The sequence below is a fragment of the Bactrocera neohumeralis genome, chromosome 5 (genome assembly GCF_024586455.1).
Source record: "Bactrocera neohumeralis isolate Rockhampton chromosome 5, APGP_CSIRO_Bneo_wtdbg2-racon-allhic-juicebox.fasta_v2, whole genome shotgun sequence".
Taxonomy (NCBI): domain Eukaryota; kingdom Metazoa; phylum Arthropoda; class Insecta; order Diptera; family Tephritidae; genus Bactrocera; species Bactrocera neohumeralis.
Window position 1 is genome coordinate 27,733,035 of NC_065922.1, and position 18,458 is coordinate 27,751,492.

The 18,458-nt window shown below is 34.9% G+C and overlaps 6 protein-coding genes and 1 long non-coding RNA gene across 15 annotated transcripts; 4 read left to right on the forward strand and 3 right to left on the reverse strand.

Annotated features, from left to right (window-relative positions):
* The first annotated feature begins 339 nt into the window (after positions 1 to 339).
* Positions 340 to 2,919, forward strand: LOC126759905 (uncharacterized). Of its 7 annotated transcripts, none has more exons than XR_007667119.1 (4): positions 340 to 826; positions 942 to 1,206; positions 1,672 to 2,211; positions 2,557 to 2,919. It is a non-coding gene; the product is annotated as an uncharacterized LOC126759905 (long non-coding RNA). The 7 variants fall into 7 exon arrangements; XR_007667118.1 differs by lacking the exon at positions 2,557 to 2,919 and having other exon boundaries at positions 340 to 516; positions 632 to 826; positions 1,672 to 2,295; XR_007667120.1 differs by lacking the exon at positions 2,557 to 2,919 and having other exon boundaries at positions 340 to 481; positions 712 to 826; positions 1,672 to 2,295.
* A 764-nt stretch (positions 2,920 to 3,683) lies between these two features.
* Positions 3,684 to 4,210, forward strand: LOC126759904 (heterogeneous nuclear ribonucleoprotein A/B). The gene is made up of 2 exons (XM_050475090.1): positions 3,684 to 3,864; positions 3,923 to 4,210. The coding sequence occupies exons 1-2, from the start codon at positions 3,799 to 3,801 to the stop codon at positions 4,118 to 4,120; spliced, it is 264 nt and encodes an 87-aa protein (XP_050331047.1). The 5' UTR covers positions 3,684 to 3,798; the 3' UTR covers positions 4,121 to 4,210.
* Positions 4,211 to 4,219: 9 nt separating this feature from the next.
* LOC126759902 (acyl-CoA-binding domain-containing protein 6) lies at positions 4,220 to 5,064 on the forward strand. The gene has a single exon (XM_050475087.1). It carries the CDS (start codon positions 4,221 to 4,223, stop codon positions 4,968 to 4,970), a length of 750 nt encoding a protein of 249 aa, XP_050331044.1. The 5' UTR covers position 4,220; the 3' UTR covers positions 4,971 to 5,064.
* Positions 5,065 to 5,334: 270 nt separating this feature from the next.
* LOC126759899 (26S proteasome regulatory subunit 8) lies at positions 5,335 to 6,837 on the reverse strand. The gene is made up of 3 exons (XM_050475083.1): positions 6,719 to 6,837; positions 6,511 to 6,652; positions 5,335 to 6,444 (listed from the first exon to the last, which is right to left on the reverse strand). The coding sequence occupies exons 1-3, from the start codon at positions 6,734 to 6,736 to the stop codon at positions 5,390 to 5,392; spliced, it is 1,215 nt and encodes a 404-aa protein (XP_050331040.1). The 5' UTR covers positions 6,737 to 6,837; the 3' UTR covers positions 5,335 to 5,389.
* A 347-nt stretch (positions 6,838 to 7,184) lies between these two features.
* On the forward strand, positions 7,185 to 13,228 carry LOC126759896 (serine hydroxymethyltransferase). 2 transcript variants are annotated; one of them, XM_050475079.1, is made up of 4 exons: positions 7,185 to 7,272; positions 9,029 to 9,315; positions 11,650 to 12,511; positions 12,627 to 13,228. In XM_050475079.1, exons 2-4 carry the CDS (start codon positions 9,106 to 9,108, stop codon positions 13,169 to 13,171), a joined length of 1,617 nt encoding a protein of 538 aa, XP_050331036.1. In that variant the 5' UTR covers positions 7,185 to 7,272; positions 9,029 to 9,105; the 3' UTR covers positions 13,172 to 13,228. The 2 variants fall into 2 exon arrangements, with proteins under 2 accessions (XP_050331036.1, XP_050331037.1); XM_050475080.1 differs by lacking the exons at positions 7,185 to 7,272; positions 9,029 to 9,315 and adding an exon at positions 11,368 to 11,459.
* Positions 7,243 to 8,600, reverse strand: LOC126759901 (uncharacterized). The gene is made up of 5 exons (XM_050475086.1): positions 8,381 to 8,600; positions 8,151 to 8,327; positions 7,882 to 8,070; positions 7,533 to 7,820; positions 7,243 to 7,479 (listed from the first exon to the last, which is right to left on the reverse strand). Exons 1-5 carry the CDS (start codon positions 8,528 to 8,530, stop codon positions 7,399 to 7,401), a joined length of 885 nt encoding a protein of 294 aa, XP_050331043.1. The 5' UTR covers positions 8,531 to 8,600; the 3' UTR covers positions 7,243 to 7,398.
* LOC126759897 (broad-complex core protein isoforms 1/2/3/4/5) lies at positions 13,212 to 18,446 on the reverse strand. Of its 2 annotated transcripts, none has more exons than XM_050475081.1 (5): positions 17,853 to 18,446; positions 17,207 to 17,762; positions 16,883 to 17,128; positions 16,694 to 16,819; positions 13,212 to 13,721 (listed from the first exon to the last, which is right to left on the reverse strand). In XM_050475081.1, the coding sequence occupies exons 1-5, from the start codon at positions 18,120 to 18,122 to the stop codon at positions 13,495 to 13,497; spliced, it is 1,425 nt and encodes a 474-aa protein (XP_050331038.1). In that variant the 5' UTR covers positions 18,123 to 18,446; the 3' UTR covers positions 13,212 to 13,494. The 2 variants fall into 2 exon arrangements, with proteins under 2 accessions (XP_050331038.1, XP_050331039.1); XM_050475082.1 differs by lacking the exon at positions 13,212 to 13,721 and adding an exon at positions 14,079 to 15,986.
* Between the last annotated feature and the right edge of the window lie 12 nt (positions 18,447 to 18,458).

The following is an 18,458-nucleotide window of genomic DNA, read 5'->3' on the forward strand; positions in this document are numbered from 1 at the left end:
GCCAGTTGGCTATATACGTAAAGCAGGCACCGTGCCTGGCCAGTCCTTAGGTGACTCTCGCGCCGTGATGTTATGTGATTTCAAGTCCGCGAGGTAAATTCACAGGAAGCTAGCTGCCAGTTGGCTATATAAGTAAAGCAGGCAGCGCGTCTGGTCAGTGCTTAGGTGACTCTCGCGCCGTGATGTTATGTGATTTGAAGTCCACGCGGTAAATTCACAGGAAGCTAGCTGCCAGTTGGCTATATAAGTAAAGCAGGCTGCACGCCTGGCCAGTGCTTAGGTGAAGTCCACGCGGTAAATTCGCAGGAAGCTAGCTGCCAGTTGGCTATATACGTAAAACAGGCAGCACACCTGTCCAGTGCTTAGGTGACCCTGGTGCGGCGATGTTATGTGATTTGAAGACCACGCGGTAAATTCGCGGGAAGCTAGCTGCCAGTTGGCTATATAAGTAAAGCAGGCAGCGCGCCTGGCCAGTGCTTAGGTGACTCTCGCGCCGTGATGTTATGTGATTTGAAGGTCACGCGGTAAATTCACAGGAAGCTAGCTGCCAGTTGGCTATATAAGTAAAGCAGGCAACGCGCCTGGCCAGTGCTTAGATGACTCTCGCGCCGTGATGTTATGTGATTTGAAGTCCACGCGGTAAATTCACAGGAAGCTAGCTGCCAGTTGGCTATATAAGTAAAGCAGGCAGCGCGTCTGGTCAGTGCTTAGGTGACTCTCGCGCCGTGATGTTATGTGATTTGAAGTCCACGCGGTAAATTCACAGGAAGCTAGCTGCCAGTTGGCTATATAAGTAAAGCAGGCTGCACGCCTGGCCAGTGCTTAGGTGACCCTGGCGCCGTGATGTTATGTGATTTGAAGGTCACGCGGTAAATTCACAGGAAGCTAGCTGCCAGTTGGCTATATAAGTAAAGCAGGCAACGCGCCTGGCCAGTGCTTAGGTGACTCTCGCGCCGTGATGTTATGTGATTTGAAGGTCACGCGGTAAATTCACAGGAAGCTAGCTGCCAGTTGGCTATATAAGTAAAGCAGGCAACGCGCCTGGCCAGTGCTTAGGTGACTCTCGCGCCGTGATGTTATGTGATTTGAAGTCCACGCGGTAAATTCACAGGAAGCTAGCTGCCAGTTGGCTATATAAGTAAAGCAGGCAGCGCGCCTGGCCAGTGCTTAGGTGACTCTCGCGCCGTGATGTTATGTGATTTGAAGGTCACGCGGTAAATTCACAGGAAGCTAGCTGCCAGTTGGCTATATAAGTAAAGCAGGCAACGCGCCTGGCCAGTGCTTAGGTGACTCTCGCGCCGTGATGTTATGTGATTTGAAGTCCACGCGGTAAATTCACAGGAAGCTAGCTGCCAGTTGGCTATATAAGTAAAGCAGGCAACGCGCCTGGCCAGTGCTTAGGTGACTCTCGCGCCGTGATGTTATGTGATTTGAAGTCCACGCGGTAAATTCACAGGAAGCTAGCTGCCAGTTGGCTATATAAGTAAAGCAGGCAACGCGCCTGGCCAGTGCTTAGGTGACTCTCGCGCCGTGATGTTATGTGATTTGAAGTCCACGCGGTAAATTCGCAGGAAGCTAGCTGCCAGTTGGCTATATAAGTAAAGCAGGCAACGCGCCTGGCCAGTGCTTAGGTGACTCTCGCACCGTGATGTTATGTTATGTGATTTGAAGTCCACGCGGTAAATTCACAGGAAGCTAGCTGCCAGTTGGCTATATAAGTAAAGCAGGCAACGCGCCTGGCCAGTGCTTAGGTGACTCTCGCGCCGTGATGTTATGTGATTTGAAGTCCACGCGGTAAATTCACAGGAAGCTAGCTGCCAGTTGGCTATATAAGTAAAGCAGGCAGCGCGCCTGGCCAGTGCTTAGGTGACTCTCGCGCCGTGATGTTATGTGATTTGAAGTCCACGCGGTAAATTCACAGGAAGCTAGCTGCCAGTTGGCTATATAAGTAAAGCAGGCAGCGCGCCTGGCCAGTGCTTAGGTGACTCTCGCGCCGTGATGTTATGTGATTTGAAGTCCACGCGGTAAATTCACAGGAAGCTAGCTGCCAGTTGGCTATATAAGTAAAGCAGGCAGCGCGCCTGGCCAGTGCTTAGGTGACTCTCGCGCCGTGATGTTATGTGATTTGAAGGTCACGCGGTAAATTCACAGGAAGCTAGCTGCCAGTTGGCTATATAAGTAAAGCAGGCAACGCGCCTGGCCAGTGCTTAGGTGACTCTCGCGCCGTGATGTTATGTGATTTGAAGTCCACGCGGTAAATTCACAGGAATCTAGCTGCCAGTTGGCTATATAAGTAAAGCAAGTATCGTGCCTGGCCAGTGCTTGGGTGACTCTCGCGCCGTGATGTTATGTGATTTGAAGGTCACGCGGTAAATTCACAGGAAGCTAGCTGCCAGTTGGCTATATAAGTAAAGCAGGCAACGCGCCTGGCCAGTGCTTAGGTGACTCTCGCGCCGTGATGTTATGTGATTTGAAGTCCACGCGGTAAATTCACAGGAAGCTAGCTGCCAGTTGGCTATATAAGTAAAGCAGGCAACGTGCCTGGCCAGTCCTTAGGTGACTCTCGCGCCGTGATGTTATGTGATTTGAAGGTCACGCGGTAAATTCACAGGAAGCTAGCTGCCAGTTGGCTATATAAGTAAAGCAGGCAACGTGCCTGGCCAGTCCTTAGCTGACTCTCGCGCCGAGATGTTATGTGATTTGAAGTTCACGAGGTAAATTCACAGGAAGCTAGCTTCCAGTTGGCTATATAAGTAAAGCAGGCAACGCGCCTGGCCAGTGCTTAGGGGACTCTCGCGCCGTGATGTTATGTGATTTGAAGTCCAGGCGGTAAATTCACAGGAATCTAGCTGCCAGTTGGCTATATAAGTAAAGCAGGCAGGGCGCCTGGCCACTGCTTAGGTGAAGTCCACGCGGTAAAGTCGCAGGAATCTAGCTGCCAGTTGGCTATATAAGTAAAACAGGCACAGTGCCTGGCCAGTGCTTAGGTGACACTCGCGCCGTGATGTTATGTAATTTGAAGTCCACGTGGTAAATTCACAGGAAGCTAGCTGCCAGTTGGATTTTGTTAAAAAGCAATCAACTTAGGGAAATAACGGTGTGTTATACAAACTGTCAAAGTGAAACAATTTAACAAACAAACAAAAAGTGAAAAACTTAAAAAAATATCAAGTTAATATGTGAAAATGGCAGAAAGTAGTATTAGGAGATTAATGTGGAGTGAAGCTGCCGAAGCCGATCTAATGATATCAATAAAAATGACACATCTTCCATTTGGAACAGCTGTTTTATAAATGTGTGTGAGAATAGTCTAGATTACTGAATAGATTAAATGTTAGCAATCCAAATCGTTGGCAGGAACATGATATAACTTATCAGCCAAAGCAAATGTTTGTAAAGTGAACCAAAAGTTGTAAGTGAATCAGCCATAAGAATTGCGAGCATACAGAGCTGCCAACAGTTAAGAGGCACATAAATAATAGTGATTTATTTTTTAGAATAAAAACGAAAATATTGTCAAGTAAGAAAAATGCACGGAATTTAGTTAATTTTTTATTTTAGTAATTTGTCATTTAGATGATTTAAACTAACTTTTTTATAATATTAATTCTGAACGAACAACATGCCTAATGGGAAAACTATGCAACTCTAAAACAGCTGTTTCGATTGACATATGTTACACCTTTTATTTTTGGTAGCCTAGAAATGTCTATGCGGTAAATAATTGTGCACAAATTTACGCAACAAATATAAGTAGGCGAGTGGAGTTGTGTTTTTAATAATTATCATTTTAAGCAAATGGCCACAGCAACAAAATTAGGCAAAGGCCTGCAAAAACTATTCGTGGGAAATCTACCGTGGACGGTAAATCTTACAATATATATACTGGATGCTAGTTAAAACAATTTTCATCTGATTTTAGGTGGGTCATCAGGAATTGCGTTCATATTTCAAGGCATTCGGTCGTGTAATATCCGCCAACGTGATTTTCGATAAGAAAACAGGCTGTTCACGTGGATACGGTTTCGTTGTGTTCAATGATATCACACCAATAGAGAAAATTGAAAGTGAACAAAAACACGTGCTTGAGGGCAATTATTTAAACATTCAAAAATCTTAAAATATAAATCTCAATTTAAAGCATTATACATACTGTATGTAGTATACGGATCCCGAAGTCTTAAAAGAATAAACACAGGATAAAAAACTAGTTTTCCATAATGTCGACATCCGACTTTTCTGACAGTGACATTGACACCGAACCTATTGACGAAATATTTTCGGAAGCAGCAGAACATTTACAAAAAATTCACAACACACTCGAGTCCACAGACCTTTTAGAAATCTATGGTTTATACAAGCAAGCAACTTGTGGTCGATGTAACACGCCAAAGCCGAGCGTATTTAATATGCAAAGTAGGAGCAAATGGTGCGCATGGAATGATTTGGCTGATATGTCTTGCACAGAAGCAAAAAAATTATATATTACAAAAGTTAAAGCGGTTGACAGTAATTGGATACCAAATTACGAAAGCACCAGCAAACGCAAAACTCCATCTAGTTGGGTAGTACATTCCATTCCACAAAAACATGAAGAAATCGATCAAAAAGAGGAACACGAAAAAAATGCCTTTGACTATATTAAAGAATTAAATTTCATTCAACTGCAAAAATCATTAACGGTAGAAATTATGGATCACCTTGACGAAAATGGAATGGGTCTTATACATTGGGCCACTGACCGTAATGCTGTCGAAATACTAAAATATTTAATAGATAATGGCGTCGATGTCAACCTACGCGATTCAGAGCAACAGACAGCTTTGCATTATGCTGCCAGTTGCGGTCATGTCGACTGTATTCGTATACTACTAGATGCTAATGCGGATCCAGCTATTAAAGACGCAGACGGACAATCGAGTCTCGATGTGGCCGATAATAATGATATTTACGAATTACTTAAAACCTGATTGAGATCCATATAAATTACATATACATATTATTTTCTTACCTGTAACTTTCGTTAATAAAGGTTTAAACTATTTATATTAAAATTATAATGAACTTCGGTATGATCTGTTTAAATAAATTTTCTCTATTTATCAATAAAAAAGATATTTCGATTTGAAATTGACTTAAAACTGAACGAAATAAAAGATATTTTTATATATGTATGTATGTGACACCATGGTGTAACATAAATCTATCTGGTGATGGTGATGTTATTTTATAAAACAAACGAATTTTAAATGCTAACGTTGTCCCCAAAATAAACTTAAATTAAAACGTACTTTTGAACCCTTAATACACCAACAATAATATTGAAATACTTGATTTAGAATTAATTTTTTTTAATAAATTCTATATTTGAAATACAATTTTTTAAATTTTACTTCCACAACTTTTTAATCGACATATTCTTTTCCGAATCCTTTTGCATTACTTTCGCAACGGCCATTTCAAAGTCTTCTTGTGTGACATGTACACGCCGTTCACGTAAGGCGTACATACCCGCTTCTGTACAGACACCTTTCACTTCAGCACCCGATGCTCCTGGCATTAATTCAGCTATTTTGCGTAAATTTATGCCTCTGGTTAAGTTCATTTTTCTAGAATGAATTTTCAAAATATCCAAACGTGCTTCCTCGTTTGGTGGAGGAAATTCAATCTTACGATCAATACGGCCTGGTCTTAGAAGAGCTGGATCCAGAATATCAATGCGATTGGTTGCCATGATAACTTTAATATTCTTTGTAGCTTCAAAACCGTCCAATTGATTAAGCAACTCCAACATTGTCCTTTGTACTTCGGAGTCACCGCCAGAACCAGATTCGATTCTGGAGGAACCAATTGAATCAATTTCATCCATGAAAATAATAGAAGGAGCGTGCTCTCGTGCCATTACGAAAAGTTCACGAACCATACGTGAACCTTCGCCGATAAACTTTTGCACCAATTCCGACCCAGATACTCGGATAAATGTACATTCGGTATGATGAGCCACTGCACGGGCCAAAAGGGTTTTTCCTGTGCCAGGTGGCCCATAGAGTAGTACACCCTTTGGCTGAGCTATACCTAATGCGTCGAACAATTCTGGATGCTTCACCGGTAATTCAATAACTTCCTTGATTTCTTTAATTTGCTTGTCTAATCCACCAACCATTTCATAGGTAGAGTCAGGGACTTTTTCAACCATCATAAGGGATACCAATGGGTCAACTTTATTTGGTAGAATTTTATGTAGAGTATAGCTTTCGTTTCTAAGAGCTACACGGCAGTTGGGAGTAACATCATTGATATCGATATTTTTATCAATATCAACTACAAATTTGCCCTCTGGATGCACTTTTACCAACACTTTCTTTTTATCCATTGGTTTGACGACTTCACCAACATAACTGCCTTGTTCTTGTAATAACTGTAGCTCCTCACGTAGCATACGTACTAAATGTGTGAAAAAAAAAAAACAATTAAAACAAAGTATACATTCCTGCTTTATAGAACAATTACCTTTTGCATTGAGCTCATTGCGCTGAGCTTGCAAACGTCGCAAATTTTGACTCTTTTCAGCAACAATTAATTGCAATTCTTCTATCTTCTGAATATAGTAAGAACGGAATCCTTCACCTTTCAGAGCGGCGTCGATTTCCATCTGTGATATTATTTAGTTATAGATTGTATATAGATACATTTTTATTTAGTTAAGAAAATAACTTACCCGATTTGTGACGGTCATCGCGGAATATTTTATTTAATAACTTATTTTAATGAAATAATGTCTTGCAAATGTTTTTGATAAAAATGACTATGCAAAAGCTTCACTAGAGGAAATTGTCATTGTGTTTTCGAATCTCGAATTTCGAAGTACACAGAGTTGATACTAATGTCTACATGCAACAGAAATTTCGATTTAATATCAACTTATCGATTTGAGAATAGCTAATAAATTTAAAGTAAATAGACAAACTGAAATGTTAGATAAGAAGTTAGGAATAACAAATTAAGTACGCTGTATTCACCTTCGGCGTATATAATAATGACAATTGGATTAATTTTGTAGGCTTCTGAAAGTCTTATAAGTTAGTGTATATCGATATTTTATTGGCTCGAAATCGGCATGCACTCATCGCGATTTGCAGACGAATATTCACTAATTTTAGTTATTAGTGAAAAAAATTAGAGCTTACTATTGTACAGGCTCATATAGTACATTTATACCATGGTACAAGGGTTTATACGACGTTTTAAATGACTAAACTTTATTAAGTACATGTAATTTATTTTCATTTCGTGTGTAATACATTAAATGTAATTTCTATATAAAAACATATTTTACTTAAAAAATTGTACATATACATAATTAGCTGAATTATGTAAAACTTCCAACTTAAATTTATCCTAGGTATAATCCGGTGCACTCATCTGTTCTATTCTATCTTGAAGAACATTAATAATATTAAAGCTGATGTGCTCAGTAATCTACAAAAGAAAATATATAATTTGCGGTTATAGTAAATTTGCAATATACCTACCATCATACGGAGATCCCAATCAGTTTGAATTTGCTTTGGTTTGGGGCAGGAATCTATAGTCTTTTTAAAGTTTTCGCACCAATTCAAAAGTTGCTTTAAAAATGAAGAAGTGTATTTAAAGTACATGCGGTAGCCAGCTTTAATAATATCCTCATTTTGAGCATCACAGAGAATGACATTTATAAGATAACTTAAAACACGCACTAAAATGTAAACAATTTTAGTATTTTCCTCCTCCTGCAGTGTCTCATTTTCTATATTATTTAGCATTTCGAGCAACTTCATGAACTATAAACAAATTTTTACTTTTTCATATCAAAGGTATAGAATATATAATAAACTTTCTTACCTGCCTGAAGCAATACATTTCGCTAGGAGTTTCTGTTATTTCAGAGAGTATGGTCCACATAAGACAAATAGAAATAGCTCTAGCTGTTTCACTTATGATAACCATTTGGTTACAGAGTTCAAGTATATTGAACACGTCCGTCTCCTTCTTTTTCAAACTTGTCCAAAGTCGTTTAGTCGCTAAATGAAGCTAAAAAAAAGGGAAAAATGTAAAGGACTTGTAAATTAAATTTAAATTTTATTAAATTTAACCGCATAACTATCTCTTACGTGCATTGGGCTTAATGTGTCTGTATAGTTAAATGTTCTTTGCAAAAGCTGTGTGCGCCATTCCATGTTTAGAGGTGTAGCTTCAATAAAATAAAGAGTGCCAACAATAACGAAAAGGCTGGTTATTTCATCTAAGTTCAATTCGGAGTTTAACAATTCCAGTATTTTTCTGTACACCTACAATAACATATTTTAGAAATATTTACAAGTTCGCTATAAATATGACATACTTCATCTGTTTTGGGATCTCCGTCTAAAATAATGTGAAACTTTTTTTTTAAACAAGAATTCATTACGTTCTCTCGCATTTCATTCCATGTATATCCAGGTTCTATTATCAGACTTATACCGTCGTTTTCTTGTGGATTTAATATATCCATATTTATATACGGCGCGTAATTTTCGAAATCAATGAAACCCAATTTTACTTTATGATAGTGATGAGATAATAAATGATAACTGTAAAAAAAATATTTGGTAATTCCTGAATTTACAGTTATCGATAACTTATTCTTCACAGCATATCAAAACACATTCATATATTCGTTGCCTATCATTTTTCATCTACGAAAGTCTGCAGTTTTTTATACTTTGCTTATAACAATGCTATATAAAATTTTTTAATGGAAAATAATATGATTAACGTATAAAATAATTTGTTTTGTATTTTCCTTATAAATGTTATTGTGATATTTAATTATTTGTACGCAATTTTAAAAATATAGCAAAGAATATTTATCACTGTCCAAGACTTTCCAAGTCTTTATCAGTGTTAGCCAAAATACTGTTATCTCTTTATGTCAGAGGTTATCAATGACCCCCTGTTATTAGACTAGCATTTACTATCAATGGATCTTTCGAAATTTTTATTTTTTCAGTATTTGGAAATCGACGGTCGTTTAAAGACATACATCTTTGAATGTGTGGGAAATTTAGAGTCAAGTTTTAGGCGAAAATGCAAGTACAAAATATTACACCTCGTGCCATCTACACGCTGAGCAAGCGAACTCAATTATCTAACGCCGGCAGTAAAGCGATTTATCAGCGTTTTATTCCTCAAGCTTCAATTGCTAATAGGGCTCCAACAAGATCACATTTTTCATATAATAAACAATTGGAAAAAGAAAGGTCAAGATTTGGCGTTTTTGCGGCAAATTATTCTACTGTAAGTATTAATATTAATATAAACTAAATTTCCAAACACTGTACAGCAAATACATCAAAAGTATACTAAATAGTTTGTTATACCGGCACCTTTTCAATTCGACAACGCATGCGGGATTTCTTTTCTTGTGTTTTTTTTTATATTTATTTTATCAGAAGGCACATGTAGGAGGTGCACACACCTATAAACTGTAAACTTTTTTAATGTGATAAACAATTTTGAGAAAATTAAGTAAATAATTTGATAATTTATGTACATATGTGCATAAGCAAATTATATGGATACATCATATGTACTATGTACATATATAGATCCTAACATTGATTGGATGTACTCTTAATAAAATTGAGTGCTTCCGCAGACAAAAAAACCCTTATACGTATTAAAGTTTCTACGTCTGTCACATAATGTATAAATTATAGATTCATTCAATGATTTAATGATTGGTAATATAAACTTATTGAATGTGGAGTCCATCACTCTTGGGTTTCTGATCTATTATGGAGAGTATTAGTTAATAAAATCAGAAATTAACGAACATTACCCTCATATCAAATTTTGAACTTGCCTTCAAATTGTAATGTGTTTAATATATATGTATATGTATGTATAAATATTGTAAGCTATAAAATATATGTATATATGTATGTATGTATACACATGTATATATATACATTTGTTTAACACATGCAGCTAAGGCGTTCGTGTGTATTTGGTTGTATTGTCAATGCTAAAAATTTAAATTTCTTTATGTACATATGTACATATATGTATATGTATGTCTATCAACTAAATGTAATTTGCCGACAACAGCAATTGTCGTATTTGGTACTTTCATATATTAGTAATTATGAAAGTGCTTTTTATACCCGAAACGGAACATATTTAGTTTGCCATTAAGTTTTTAACACCCAGAACGAAACGCCGAATGCCTATTAAATAGGATAACGTTTTTTAGATATCGTTCTGAAGTTTTACACGCGTCCTTTTCTCCACAAAAAGCTGCTTATTTATCGGAAAATCGCCAATATTCGACCACTATAGTATATCGGACCACTATAGTATATAAACGATCAAAATTAAGTTCATGTTTATTTGTCGATATATTTATACGAAATTCGACATAGCTTAGTATCCAAGGCATCGCTACAATCGCCGATGGCCGATCAAAATCAAATTCTTGTAAGAAAACTTAAACCCGTGAAAGGTATTATAGCTTTTTTTTAATAAAATTGTTATGTGTAGATATCTCTAAGTATTTATTTACTAAGTAACTTAAGAATATCCCTACCAGTACTCCAAAAATAATTAAAATGCATCTACTTTCATAACAATACCTTTATCTTTATTAGAATTATTTCTTAAATTTTAAATAAGCGAAGATTTAAATATTGAGTGTACTTAGTAAACACTTACCCTTTTACACTTGATATTTGCATAGTGTACTATTTAAATGTATTCAATACTATATGTTTTATCTAATCGAATTTAAAAGTATTTTACATACAAACACTTACATGTGCATTTACTCACTTATATATTATGATGGGCAAATTATTAAGCAACGATTCAACTTTTACCGCAAACTAAATTTTTATGTCAGTAATATTCAATATTCCAAGCTGTTGACAAGCTGCTTATTTTTTGCGAGTAAGTCCTGTTTTGTGCAATTTAATTTTATATTGAATGATACTTGCATTATCAGTGATCTCTAACATAATATGTAATTATGTGATGTGTCGTATGTATGTATATAAATATGTATATATATATATATTAGTATTGAGCCATTTAGAAACAAAAACATGTTTATGGAAAGGCTTGTTATTACCACGCGACCATATTTTAAAAAATAGGATTCTCATTTGAACCCAGATACAAGCATATATATAATTCATATCAGCACAATCGTTACTTTATCATTATATGTAGTATGTACATCAAAAATCTGTAACCTGTGACCCGAATACATATTACTTTGTTATTTTTCCTACGAGTTTATTATCAGCTTAAAAGGAGAAATAAGTAATGCGATTACACTTCATAGACTTTGCCAATTATTAAGTGTTCGATCGCCGACAACAAGCGACACATTTTGAGTCTTAGCTCGGGAACATTACAAAATTTGTTTTTATTTTTTAAAGGTAAAAAAGTATATAAAAATGCAATAATTTAGTTTTTTTTAATACTCTAAAAAATGCTTTAATTTTGCTTTATTTTTACGAACATATATACATACATACATACATACATGCTTACTTAAAAATGCATTTGATCTCTATATTAATACTTTTTTTTTTTATCCAAATACTGACAAAAATATTTATTTTTTAGAAAATGTCTGGAAATCTTAAATTATTGAATGAAGGCGTGGGCGAGAGTGACCCTGAGCTGTACGCCATTATAAAGGCAGAAAAGAAACGCCAAACAGTTGGCTTAGAAATGATTGCCAGTGAGAATTTTACATCCGTATCTGTTTTGGAATGCTTAAGTTCTTGCCTGCACAATAAGTACTCCGAAGGCATGCCTGGAAAGCGGTACTATGGTGGAAATGAATTTATTGATGAAATAGAACGACTTGCACAAAAACGTGCACTCGAGGCATTCCGTCTCAATCCAGAGGAATGGGGCGTGAATGTACAGCCTTATTCGGGTTCGCCAGCTAACTTTGCCGTGTACACTGCGCTCTGTCAACCCCACGATCGTATAATGGGTCTTGATTTACCGGATGGCGGTCATCTAACACACGGTTTCATGACTGCTAATAAACGTATTTCAGCAACGTCGATATATTTCGAGAGTATGCCATATAAAGTGGACGCAAGTACGGGTCTTATCGATTACGATCAATTGGAAGCGAATGCTAAACTCTTCAGACCTCGCGTTATTATAGCCGGTGTTTCTTGTTACTCACGTTGCCTTGACTATGCCCGCTTCCGTAAAATCTGTGACCAAAATGATACATATCTTTTTGCCGATATGGCGCATATTGCCGGTTTAGTGGCAGCGGGTTTAATACCCTCACCATTTGAGTATGCTGATGTGGTGAGCACTACAACACACAAAACATTGCGTGGACCACGTGCTGGTGTGATTTTCTATCGCAAGGGTGTACGCAAAGTTCTGGCCAATGGAGATAAAGTGACATACGATTTAGAGGATCGCATCAATGGAGCAGTGTTCCCAGGTCTACAAGGTAGGTAGCTTGATCATTTCCGGTGGATATGTATGTGAAGTACGTAAGCATTATATTATAAATTTTAAAATATATTAATGTACTTATTAAATAATCACTCAAAATACTTATATAGGTGGACCACACAACAACACAATTGCTGGAATAGCCACCGCTTTTAAACAGGCGCAGACTAAAGAGTTTGCTGACTACCAGCGACAAGTGATTATCAATGCTCGTCGTCTTTGTGATGGTTTGATACAGCGAGGCTACAATATTGCTACAGGTGGCACTGATGTTCATTTAGTACTACTCGACTTGCGTAATGTTGGTTTGACTGGAGCCAAAGCCGAATATATTTTGGAAGAAGTAAATATTGCATGTAACAAAAACACTGTACCCGGTGATAAATCAGCACTGAATCCATCTGGCATACGTCTTGGCACACCAGCTTTAACTACACGTGGCTTGGTGGAGACTGATATCGATGTCGTTGTGGATTACATAGATCTCGCATTAAAACTGTGTGTTGAAACAACTAAAATTTCTGGCCCCAAATTGGTGGATTTCAAGCAAACCTTGAAATCAAATAAAGAGATTGCAGAAAAACTGAGTAAACTGCGTAGCGGTGTTGAAGAGTTCAGTGCAAAATTTCCACTACCAGGACTTACAGCTTATTAAATAATATTTCACATGTATAATTAAATTTATGAAATAAAAATTTTATTTTTATACTTATTTGTTTATTTCTCTATTTTCGATTTACATACATACATTTTTAATAAAGTCAAATATTATTTATTTCGAAATAGCAATATATGTATTATAAAGTTAATAATTACATATGAATATCGTAATGAATTTAATTTACATATGTATATGTATGTATGCATATATGTGTTTTATGCTAGAATTAAAATTAAGGGATTTACAAACATTCACAACAATAAAACCTAATGTTGGAATTCATTATCTTTGCATCAGCTGTTGTGCTGTTATGTGCCTTAAGTGAATTCCATTTTAATGCATTCTTTTGTTACACGCATATCTCTGTGAAAGCGTGAATTGTGCGTTGATAGTGACCATTTCGTCTTGAAACTCTTGCTACAGATGGTACACTCGTGTTCCTTTCCAGAAATTTCCGAGTGGCGTGAAGTTATATGTCGTCGTAATGCATTCATCGATTGCAATTTTCGTTTACAAAATTTACATGTCAAATTTTGCTCTTCCACTGAAATGTGAAAATATAAAAGAAGCATTAATCTTTAAATATTTAGAAAGAATTTGTTAACTTGTGCATCTAAATATCTAGTGTCTATTATTCGTCGATGGTCTTAGAGACTATATAAATATTGAAATTTCTATATGTACACAACATTTATGTTTTGTAATGAAGACTTCACATTATTTTGTTAGCACTAACCAAGTTTAATAAAATATGTTAAGTATTGTCATCGACGGCAGATCTACAAAAGAAAGCGTTTCAAATCAGGTATAAATATTTGATTCAATCAGAATTGTGCATCGTGCTGATCTGATTGAGCTGATCGTTGCACACTCCCACATGTAATAAAAAAAGATACTTAAGTATTTTTTCGACATTCATTTATATTTTTGAAAATTATAATAAAAGTCTATCCTGCTTATAAATATTACATACATATAATATATTCAGTATATAGTATATTACAATTACTTTTATTTATATATGTGTTTTAAGTGTTTGCTTGAATTTCATTTCATTAAATATTTTTATAAATTTTATAGGTTTTAATAATTTCCTCATGATTTAAATGTGACTTAATAATCGAGATGTGTTATAAAAATGTTCTTAAGAAAAATTCCATGATAATATCATAAATCCCAGAAATTGCAACCATTTTTAAAGAAAATTATGTGTTTGATAAAACTAGGGTGGGCTGTCAAGAAAACGCAAAATATAAAACATTTAAATGTGAATTATGGATTCATGTTATTTTATACAAAATACTTATTTTTTTTGTCCGCAAATTGTACTATATGATAAGTGTTACTTATCGACTCGAGATATGGAAATTTTCTAATATCTTACTTTCTTATAGCTAAATTTTCCGGTAGCCAAAACTGTATTTAAATAATCTACGCTATTTTTAATTTTCTCACTTCGTAATTTCTTCAAATTTTAATACAGGTATTATTTTGTACAGTTTTTAAAATTTCAATTTTGGATTTGTTTTGTTATACATATATTACCCTAATATATATAGTTTATCGGCAAAAAAATATTAATTTCTGCAAATATTTCAAATTAATTAATTCTTCTCGTCCTGCTCACACTTTTAAGTTGTAATTAAGTCTAGATCTACATTATAGAATTATGTTTGTATATCAATTTGATTTAGTTCTAATTTACGCTAAATATCCTATAAAAGTTGTAATACATATCCTTTATACATACATCTGTATTCAATTACTGAAACATGATAGATATTTATTAAATTTATACATCGATATACAAATCTACCTCACTTGAATTTTGTTTTGTCTTTATTGTTATCAGTTTACGCCGAAATATGTATTTGCTAGGATTTTGTGAATGAATTAGAAAGTAAGCAAATATTATGAATAGAGAGATTTGTGCCTGACAGTAGACAATAACCAAGCCCTAACATTTAAAATGAACCGTTATTACCTCCTTTGAGTTTGCATGATGAATAAGTGTGCCTTTAGATATTTCAAATTATAATATATTAATATTTGTTTCAAAGAGTTCTTTGTTTAAAATAAAACAGAAGAGGGAACGATTGCAAATGTATTTGCTTATATCTATTTTTAAAAAATTTACAATTGATTGTGTTTAATAATAATTAGGGTTAGCGCAGCGCACCGTTCGTTAATGTATTATATAAAAAAAAAATAAGAAAATCATTAACGAAATCAATCGACCATTGTTTATTAAATTAAACGCGATTTCATCTAATAATTGAAGCTTGGAATACACTGGCTTAATTAAAATAAATCTACTTTGCACTTGTTAGGTTAAATCTCTAGCATTTTTAATTTAAATTTCATTTTGGTAGTTCCATTACTTTATTCATATTTTTGGACGTATTTATGTGCTTTGCTCACTGGTATTAAATTAACATCGTAGTTTATAGTTGCCTTTCTTGATTGCAGTTAATAACGATTTTCATAGTGAGCTTGGAATTTGCTGCTGAGCTCTATCTTTATTCACGTTATTTTCTATGTTACTCATTTATTAAATAACATGTGTGGTCAATTTAACGACGCAAATGAAATATTGTCAATCAATTTTCTGACTTCACTGTGATTTTTTGTTCGTGCGAAATTCGTATGTGCTCGCGAAGACTGTATTTGTTTTTGAAATTTTTGTTGCATAGCTCGCATTTACGGGGCGGTTGAGGCGTATGTTGCGTACGAATATGTCTCCAAAGATTAACCGTGGTTATGACCATTTTGCAAAATTGACATTCTGTCCACTTATTATTTGGCAAATCTAAAAATACATAAAAATAGCACAAAAATTATGTTGACAGTAACTAAACTTGTTTTTTTTACATACGTCTTATAATTTAGAATAATTTTAAGCTAGTGATCTAGCATTGTAAATCGCCAATAGTTTATATAATTGCGATGAAGTATAAATATTTAGTCAGAAAAAAAAACGAATGAAAAGAAAATGGTAACATTTGGAGACATATTCATCGTAGTAGACACAAATTTAGATCACGAATTTACTGTAAAAATATTATGTATGTAGTTTTTATAACTAATAATCTGAGCTTAATTTTTTAAGTATATAATTAAAAAAAATATTTCTAAATACATATATCTAAATAATAGCTAAGAGGCACTATATGAACTTAATATAAATCAACATTCATTACAAAAATATACATGTAATATACATAACGAACGGTATGGGATTGAGATATGCTGCTATAGCTTCTCTTGGCTATATATAATTTCTGATCCATTATGGTTTTGTAAATCGACATACCGGTTTTTTTCATTTAAAATTACCACAATAACACAATAATCTATCTATAAATGCAGCTTTAGCGGTTCCTAAACAGAATGAGTTTCACATATATACATATATATCATAACTACTTTTTAAATTCTCACACTCGATAAACAAGAATATAACATAGCAAGTGTAAAAAAAATGGACTTTTAGTATCAAATCACTTTCTAACATACCTGCTGATGCGCCACCTTTATTATCAATTTTTACTACAGCATTAGTGACACTGCCACCTGATTCATCTAACGTTGTATGAGGTGTTGTTGTTGATGGTGTACTCGTTGTTGGATTTAAAAGACGCCCTATATACAAATTACAACCGATTTAAAAAGTAATATTTACATGAATATTTTAACCTTAAATACCCATTTCGATTGTTATTTCTGCGTTTTCTGCATCAGCTTGATGAAACTTTTCCTCAATTTCTGATTCTGTCAGAATTTCATATTCAGATGTGTACTGTGTGACATTTTGGGTGCCCGTCGTGCCACCGTCTTGTGATGTATGCTGCGCACTTCCGTCAGTCAACTGTTCACTATCATCAACTTCACCAACTATGTATTCGGGTATATCCATTTTTACAGTACCTCGTAGGAATGTCATTTCCGCAGCTTGAAATTCATTTGTTAATAAATATATGCATTTAAAGATTTAGATGTTTAAAACATAATTAAATTTCTTCTTTTTACTTTTGACTATCGAAGAATCATCCTTGACACCGTAATCAACGCCTTCTGTGGTGTATATGTTATCATCATCATCTGAGAAAGTCATTTTACGTTTCTTTATCGTATTCGTTGAAGGCAGCGCACCTAAATGAGTTTGTTGCAATTGTTGCTGCTGATGATGCTGCAGCTGATGTGTTGTTGTTTGCTGTTGCTGCACCTGAGTTTGCACGGTTTGCACATGGGGTTGCGGTTGATGTTGCACTTGAATATGCTGGATTTGTGTTTGTACATGATGATGCTGTGTAGCGGTATGATGCTGTTGCTGTGGCTGCGTTTGCTGCAAAATAGTTGCCGTTGGTATTTCGATTGTTTGCGGTGTGGTCTGTGTTGCAGTCGTTACGTCATTCACAGCTCTAATAGTACTGGGGATGGTTTTAATAAGTTTTTGTTCATCAATAATCGGTGTCGGAGGCAATTTTGGTTTTTCCTTCTCCTCTGCGGTAAGACCTTGCACGGCAAGTAATTCGGCGGTTTGAAGAAATGATTGCAATGCTTCCTGCTGTACATTCACTTCCCCCTAATCAAATCCAAAAATGTTTTATTACAAATTTACGTTGTCCGAACACGTACATTTTATTAATTGAAATTAGGATATTGTTGTGCATACCTGATACATAAACTCAATTATTGAGGTGAGATCTTCGAATTTAATAAATTTAAATATTATTACTGGATGCGGATGCGGGTTGTCCCTGAATATTTCTTTGAAATAAGAGCTACAGGAGGATAGCACCACTTTATGTGCCTTGATTTTACGTCCATCACAGCATAAACTCACGTCAACAAAATCATCGTTGTTTCGGTGATTGTCCAAAGCATATGTCAAATGTCGAAAATAATTGTTCCAACGTAGCGAGTACTGCTGTGTAGTAGCCATTCTTCATTTAATTGCCGATTTTATAACAAAACAAAAATATTGTTATTTTCTACTGAATATTTTTTTTAGTATTATACTGAATGCGGGTTTAGCGCTGGCGCTTTTACACCCCTCTCTCCTGACGATAGTACAAAACCATAAATATATAGTCAGCAGATTAATTTATATGTGGTTCACTTTTATATTATACACTGCGAACTTTCTATCTAATAAACTTTTAATAATAGAGTGTAACTTAATTAATTTGTTTTCTTTAAAATTGATGCCAAAAATTGTAATTTTTCTTACTTTGCTGGTTTGACAGTCGACCAACTATTAGGAAAATTTTTTTATCTA

Excerpts from the sequence above, each read along its gene's own strand:
- LOC126759904 (XM_050475090.1), top strand. The coding sequence starts at position 3,799 with ATGGCCACAGCAACAAAATTAGGCAAAGGCCTGCAAAAACTATTCGTG. Across the intron at positions 3,865-3,922 it reads TGGGAAATCTACCGTGGACG|GTGGGTCATCAGGAATTGCG; the intron begins GTAAATCTTACA and ends ATCTGATTTTAG.
- LOC126759902 (XM_050475087.1), top strand. The coding sequence starts at position 4,221 with ATGTCGACATCCGACTTTTCTGACAGTGACATTGACACCGAACCTATT.
- LOC126759899 (XM_050475083.1), bottom strand. Across the intron at positions 6,445-6,510 it reads CAATGAGCTCAATGCAAAAG|TACGTATGCTACGTGAGGAG; the intron begins GTAATTGTTCTA and ends TCACACATTTAG.
- LOC126759901 (XM_050475086.1), bottom strand. The coding sequence starts at position 8,530 with ATGGATATATTAAATCCACAAGAAAACGACGGTATAAGTCTGATAATA. Across the intron at positions 8,071-8,150 it reads ACACATTAAGCCCAATGCAC|CTTCATTTAGCGACTAAACG; the intron begins GTAAGAGATAGT and ends CCTTTTTTTTAG. Across the intron at positions 7,821-7,881 it reads AAATGTATTGCTTCAGGCAG|TTCATGAAGTTGCTCGAAAT; the intron begins GTAAGAAAGTTT and ends ATTTGTTTATAG.
- LOC126759896 (XM_050475079.1), top strand. The coding sequence starts at position 9,106 with ATGCAAGTACAAAATATTACACCTCGTGCCATCTACACGCTGAGCAAG. Across the intron at positions 9,316-11,649 it reads TTGCGGCAAATTATTCTACT|AAAATGTCTGGAAATCTTAA; the intron begins GTAAGTATTAAT and ends TTTATTTTTTAG. Across the intron at positions 12,512-12,626 it reads AGTGTTCCCAGGTCTACAAG|GTGGACCACACAACAACACA; the intron begins GTAGGTAGCTTG and ends ATACTTATATAG.
- LOC126759897 (XM_050475081.1), bottom strand. The coding sequence starts at position 18,122 with ATGGCTACTACACAGCAGTACTCGCTACGTTGGAACAATTATTTTCGA. Across the intron at positions 17,129-17,206 it reads TGATTCTTCGATAGTCAAAA|CTGCGGAAATGACATTCCTA; the intron begins GTAAAAAGAAGA and ends ATGAATTTCAAG. Across the intron at positions 16,820-16,882 it reads AGAAATAACAATCGAAATGG|GGCGTCTTTTAAATCCAACA; the intron begins GTATTTAAGGTT and ends ATTTGTATATAG.